Source organism: Chenopodium album, chromosome 22, assembly GCF_948465745.1.
Source record: "Chenopodium album chromosome 22, dcCheAlbu1.1, whole genome shotgun sequence".
Classification (NCBI taxonomy): domain Eukaryota; kingdom Viridiplantae; phylum Streptophyta; class Magnoliopsida; order Caryophyllales; family Amaranthaceae; genus Chenopodium; species Chenopodium album.
Window position 1 is genome coordinate 16,331,553 of NC_137855.1, and position 7,106 is coordinate 16,338,658.

Sequence of the window (7,106 nt, forward strand, 5' to 3'; positions counted from 1 at the left end):
TACCCTCATCCCCGGACCCTATTTGGTTCAAGACCTTATGGAGTAATTGACGGTCCTTTGGATTGTCTTTTGGGTTTACAAGTTCCTAAAACTTGTTGGCGACTCTTTTTGCTCTTTGTCTTTCCCTTTGGAACGCCACCGTACTTTAGTGTATGATCCCAGTGAGGTTCAAGTTTGGGGTTATCATAATGCTTGAAATATTCGCTACACGGGGGAACAGTGAACAAGGCACGGGCAGATCTACGGGCAATGATACATCAGATAAACTACAATGAGAAGCGCAGATGGCCACCATTTCCCCCGCAGCCGCGGGCCACATTCGATGAGTATGACTAGAAAGGCATAATCTACCTTCACGATGACCCACTGGTGGTGACAATGAGGATAACGAACTGGGAAGTGGACAGGATATTGATAGATGGGGGTAGCTTAGCCAACATCATATACATCAACGGGTTCAACGAGCAGAAATTGGATAAGAAAGTCCTAAAAAGGGTGAGTTATGAAGTCATCGGTTTTAATGGATCAGGGCTAACTCCAGATGGCATAATTGAGCTCTCGGTTCGAGTAGGAGACAGGTCAAAAAGGCGTGATGTTCGACCAGAGTTCCTTGTGATAAACTCTCCTTCGCCCTATAACGTGATCATGGGAAGGCCGCTCATCCACAAGATAGGTGGAGTGGTGTCCACCTACCACCTTGCCATGGCTTACACAACTAATGAGGGGCGGTCAGCAAAACTCAGGGGAAGCTAGAATACAGCCCAGCAATGTTACATAGCTACCCTGATATAAAGTAGCCTGCAAGGACCAAGCAATAGCCAATCTCAGAACGAGGGCCCGCCGAGCAGGCTGAGAATAAGTCAAGAAAAAGGAAGCGCGAGGAATATCACAGGGAGAAGGATAAAAAAAAGTTAGAAATGGAAAACTTTGAGCCTGTGAAAGAGGAGATGGCTAGACCATTCCCTAGTAGGGAGCATGTCACAGTTGAGCTCACAGAAGGCGATCCTTCGAGAGCAGTAAAAATCGGGAAAGATATCGATCCTGGAGTAGGGGTGCACCTCATAGAGCTACTGAGAAAGAACAAGGATATTTTCGCATTTACCGCAGATGAGATGCCTAGAATTGACCCTGCAGTCATGGTTCACAGGCTGAACGTCAAGAAGGATATTAAGCCAGTCAGACAGAAAAGGCGAAGCTTCTCCACGCAGAAGAATAAGGCAATCTAGGAGGATGTGGAGAAACTCTTAGAAGCAGGGTTCATCGAAGCTTGCGATTACCTAGAGTGGTTAGCCAACGTGGTCATGGTAAAGAAGGCAAATGGCAGTGGAGAATGTGTGTTGATTTCACGGATCTCAACAAGGCATGCCCAAAACACTATTACCCGCTGCGACGGATTGATCAGCTAGTACACTCAACCAGCGGGCACGCCCTACTAAGCTTCATGGATGCCTTCTCAAGGTATCATCAGATCAGCCTGCATAAGCCTGACAGGCAGAAAACCGCATTCATCATCGAAGGGGGAGTGTACAATTACATAGCTATGCCTTTCGGGCTGAAAAATGCTGGAGAAACCTTTCAGAAGACAATGGATAGAGTGTTCCTACACCAGAAGGGAAGAGATGTCGAGGTGTACGTTGACGACTCAATTGTTAAGAGTGTCACACAGGCAGGGCATATCATGGATTTGGAAGAAACATTTGCCACCTGAACAAGTAAAAAATCAAACTCAACCCAAATAAATGTGTCTTCGGAGTGAGCTCGGGAAAATTCTTAGGTTTCTTGATCAGTGAGAGGGGAATAGATGCAAATCCGAAAAAGGTCAAAGCAGTCCTGAGACTAAGTGCATCAAAGACATCATGCGGTTGACAAGCAGACTGGCCGCGCTGACCAGGTTCATCAGCAAGTCAGCAGACAAGGCTTTGCCGTTTTACCAGCTGCTGAAAAGGAACAGAGAATTTAAGTGGGGGACTACATAAAGGGAAGCTTTTGAGGGCATTAAGGAGAATTTGACTAAGCTCCCAACAATAATCAACCCGGAGCTAAGTGAAAAGTCACAGTTGTATATCTCTGCGTCAATTTAGACAATTGCAGCCGTTCTACTGGTAGAAAGACAAAAACAGCAGAGGCTAATACACTTCGTGAGCCATGTACTGACTGAGGCAGAGCAGAGATACCCATTGGTAGAGATATTGGCCTTCGCACACGTAATACAAATCCTCACAAATCACCTGCTGGAAAAAGCATTACAGCAGATGGATGCATCAGGCAGACGCTAATGGGCTATCGAGCTTTTTGAGAACGAGTTCGAGGTCAAACTTAGGGCAGCAATCAAGGCACAAGCCTTAGCAGATTTCATCGTGGAGGTCTCTTATGAAGAAAAAGAAGACGACATTGGAGTCTGAAAGGTAGAAGTGGATGGATCCTCAGCCCAAACAAGGAGCGGAGCAGGAGTCATAATGACATCCCCAGAGGGAAACGTATTCGAGTACGCCATAAAGTTCAAGTTCAAAGCATCAAATAATGAAACAGAGTACGAGGCAGCGCTGGCAGGCCTGCGTATGAATATCGCGGCCGGAGCCCGCAAAGTCCATCTGCAGACTGACTCTCAGCTCGTCGCCAACCAACTGCAGGGAGCGTATGAGATTAGAGAAGCTGCCATGTTGAAATACGTAACTAAAGTAAAGGAGCTGGCAGCCCAACTAGTTCATTTTCAGATAGACTCGGTTCCCAGAGCAGGAAACTCCCAGGCTGACAATTTATCAAAGTTAGCCAGCTCCACACTACAGAGCCTCACAAGGACAGTGGTGGTTGAAGTCCTAGAGGAAAGTAGTGTTGCTGAAAAGGAGTAGGTAAACTGCATTGGGCAGCAGAGAGCCTGGTTCGCAGACATTCTAGCGTACAAAGTTCATGGCTTACTGCCTGACGATGAAGTACAAGTGAAGAAAGTGAAGAAAGACGACAATTGGTACGTGGTGATGAATAGAGAGCTCAACAAGAAGGGCTTCTCAAAGCCACTACTGAGGTGTATCCCAGAGTAGGAGCAAGAAAGCATTATGAAGAAGCCCACTCAGGAATATGCGCAAACCACATTGGTGGAAAAGCAATAGGGGTGGAAGTTCTGATAAGGGGTGCATATTGGCCAACCTTAGTTCAAGACACGCTGACATATGTGAAAAAATGCGACAATGCAAGTGCCAAAAGTACTCCCCAGTCATAAACCAGCCAACAAATGATCTGACCCTAATCCTCAGCCGGATCCCGTTTGCTCAGTGGGGAATGGACATATTGGGACCATTCACCACTAGGTCAGCGGGCAGAAAGTACCTCATAGTGGCGATAGACTATTTTACTAAGTGGATAGAAGCTGAACCGACAAAGTACATAAAGGCAACCCAAGTGAGGACGTTCATATGGAAAAACATCATCACAAGGTTCGGGGTGCCACAGTGCATATTCTTTGACCATGGGTGTCAATTCGACTGCGACACGATTAAGGATTACCTGGAGGACACGGGCACCAAAAATGCAATGCCTCAATCTGCCACCCGTAGAGTAACGGCCAGGCATAAGCAACAAACAAGCTGATCCTAATAGCCCTGCAGAGGAAGCTGGAAGAATATAAGGGCTTATGGGCAGACCTAGTCTCAGAGGTCTTATAGGCAAATAGAATCACTGAGAAGGAGTCCACTGGTAAAAGCCCTTTCACCTTAGCCTATGGGGCTGATGCAGTTGTCCCACTAGAAGTGCAAATTCCCAGCCTGAGGATACAGCACTATGAACAACAAGGAAATAGAAAATTCATGCCGGAAGAGCTAGACTTCCTGCCAGAAGTGAGGCTAAAAGCAGCTCTCAAGCTGGCAGCCCTAAAGAGTAAGATTTCCAAAGCTTTCAATAAGAGAGTCAAGCACAAAGAGCTCTTGCCCGGAGATTTAGTCCTCAGAAGGACAGCAGCAGTGGGAAGAGGAAACCAGCATGGAAAGCTGTCAGCAAGCTGGGAAGGCCCTTTCATCATTCACTAGCAGGTAGGACTAGGTTTATTCCTCCTCGCATGTCAAGAAGGTCAGGTCTTAAGAAACAGTTTCAATGCTAATGTGTTAAAGAAATATTTTGTTTAAGAGGCATGAAATTAAGAAGAAACAGAGATAGTTGTTTCAATTCTGCAAAAACTCTATTTAGTTCATGTTATATTAACTTAGGCATTTGAGCCATTTTTATTCAATGAAATACGAGCCTCTACGTGAGGAGTATGTTAGAGGCAAGAAGCACCCTTGCACAAAGTGGCAAATTAGCGCTAGGCAACAAATTAAACTATCCCTCCCTAAAACCTCACCTCACCTGCTCAAAATAAAACAGGGCACCACCTCAGGGACGCTTGAGGGGGAGGCCTGGAACGTTCAGCTTGAGCAGGAGAGATAAAGGAAAACAAAAAAGATAAGCTCCGTGGGAAACACTAAGGTTCTCTTAGTCTCACTTAGCTCACCTCTTTGAGGGGGAGAGGAAAGGGGGAGATAGACATACAATAAGCCCATATGAAGAGAAGTAAGCGGCACAAAACTACAAGTCGCAGCATAAACAAGTTGAACGACATAAAATAAGTCACAGCACAAACAAGTTGAACGACACAAAATAAGTCGCAGCAAAACAAGCTGAATGACATAAGACTAGCAGTCAGAAAGCTGATTGAAACAAATAAGTCTCAGCAAAGCAAATGGAATAAAATAACCAGCGTGCAAGAAAACCTCTATCAGAGTTAAATAGAGTGCATAATGCACAAGCACCTAAAGCAAATTGAACAGGAAGAGTAAAGCTCATTGAAGCTCCAGCCGAGCACAGCAGAGAACAAAGAAGCACGAAAGCACTCAGCAGCCAAATGAAGAAGACGGGGAAGCCCAACCTACGAGGCTTCACCAAATGTAGCAAAGAAGCTGCTATGCTAAAGATCTAGATACTGCTACACCTTGGCCCAGCAGCAGTTTCAAACAAACGTGCAGGCTACGAAATAAATATCAGGTAAAATAGCAGAAAAGATCACCAAGTACATACAACATAAAGCTGAACCCTTGCCCACTAGGGTAGAGTAAACATTCAGCAAGTCGGTTACAATATGCATAAGCTGAGCCCTCGTCCACCAGGACAAGGAAACACTCAGCAAAGAAAGTTAGAAGAATATAAGTCAGGTTAAGCTGGACAGGCCTAGCAGCAAAAGATAAAGTATTCAGCAAAAGCACAAAAAACCATAATCTTTGGCCGCTATACACCCCAAAGATAGCAACAAAAACTACTTGGTTACTACAAATCTGGGTGAGGGAAACTCAAAAGAACCACTGGAGTAGGAAGGTGACAGCCGCCATAATCTTTATTGATCACCAGCCAAAGACTCCACTCTAATAGTCGCAACAACGTCAGGACAGAGAGGAACTTCCAAGTTTAGCACATCTTGGTTAGGAATCTTGCAGCCAGCAACACGGGGATGGTCAGCAGGGAGATCAAACAAACCAGCCTCGCCTGCAGCCTCAACCTTAGCCTAGAAAGCGTTAAAACGAGCCTGCTGCTCCTCACCTTCACCATACAAGCTGCTAACACACCGTGTCGCAGCCTCCCATCCACCATCATGGAGATCAGCCAATAGCTTAGCAAAAGCAGGGGAGAGCGCAAAAGATTTGAGTGCCTCTTTCCTGGCAGCTTCCTGCTCGGTTATGTGTCTAGCTCGCAGATCCGCAATCTCTGCCTCCAACGTCTGCACCCTGGCTTGAGAGGTCTCCAACCGCTCCTCGCAGCTCTTCAACTTGGTCTGAGTGAGCTGAAATTCTCCCAACTGGAGCTGCAGGGCGTCCGCCCTCTCCCTTAGAGGAGTCACCTCATTGGCCATAGCATTCCTCTCAGCTTGAGCCTACTGGACCTCTAAGTTCTTCTTAGAAAGAATTATGCCCTGATTTTGATACTCCTTCTCCATTGACAGCAAGGCATTGGATAAATCTCTAACAGACCTGACAAGCTGCAAAAAAGGGCAGAGAAGGAAAGAAGTAAGCCAAGGCAGAAATTAACCGAAAGCAAAATAAAACAAGGCACTGACAAGGGAATTAGCAGAAAAAAGAAGAAAAGACAAAAGTAGAAACTAACCTTCTGCAAGTTATGGCAAGCCGTAGTAGCAACTAACTGAGTCGCTCGTAGAATCAACGGGGAGACAAACTCCTTGAGTCAAGCGGCACCCCAAAGTACCACCTTTCTGAGGGTTGTCCACAAACAGAGACTCAATCCTCACATTCATCAGGGGCCGAAAGGAAGCATTCTCAGCTCCAGCAGGGCAGAGTATAGGGCGAAGATAGACATCGGTGGGGACCTCTGAAAACTCAATAAACCCAGTAGGGCAGAAATTACCCCCAGCAGAAATCGAGGTCGCAGACAGTGGGTTATCAAAAGCATCACTCAGGAACTGATAAACGCAGCGGTTAAGTTCACTAGAGTTCTGAGTATCCACCCCCCTATCAGCATTCCCGCCTAGAAGCCCAGTGTTGGCAGAGGTAGATGCAAGAGGATTAGGGCGCGGCCAGGGGAGGTACGAGCCTTTATCGCTTTAAGCTCATCTCCAGCTGGGGTAGAGGACATCGGATCATCCTCCAAGTCAATAACTGGACGATCCTGCCTGTGAGAACCCCCTGCCTAGGAGAACTCACCTTTGGAAGCACTTCGAAGCCTTCCTCTCAGTCTAGAGGGACGCGGCGAAAACCTAAGGAGCTCCATGATAGTCTCTTCAGGAAGCTGGAAGTCAGTAGCAGCAACAGAAGGGTCAGTAGTATCCTTCGCATCAATAGCATTACCAGCAGTAGAAGAAAAGAGCAGAACATGCTCAGCAGAAGAAATGGGCTTTTCACCCACAATAGTGGTCTCAGCCCCCTCAGGGGGAAACTGGAGAACACTATCAGCAGATCTCTTCAGGCTCATCAAAGATTTGAATAGATGCAAGGACTCTGGGTACCTCAAAAACCACAAAAAGTAGATCAAAGTATGAAGGGAAGCAGGATGCACCAGAGATATGCAGATATTGAAGGCACGTAGCAGCTTCTCCAGAGTGGTGTCCAGAGGGAACCTCAAACCCAAATCCAGCT

The 7,106-nt window shown here is 46.5% G+C and overlaps 1 protein-coding gene across 1 annotated transcript; it reads left to right on the forward strand.

The window, feature by feature from the left end:
• The first annotated feature begins 378 nt into the window (after positions 1 to 378).
• Positions 379 to 753, forward strand: LOC145604022 (uncharacterized). Its single transcript, XM_081659978.1, has one exon. The coding sequence runs from the start codon at positions 379 to 381 to the stop codon at positions 751 to 753; it is 375 nt and encodes a 124-aa protein (XP_081516104.1).
• Positions 754 to 7,106: the final 6,353 nt, after the last annotated feature.

Bases quoted from the DNA above. Each gene is read 5' to 3' on its own strand.
- LOC145604022 (XM_081659978.1), top strand. From the start codon at position 379: ATGAGGATAACGAACTGGGAAGTGGACAGGATATTGATAGATGGGGGT.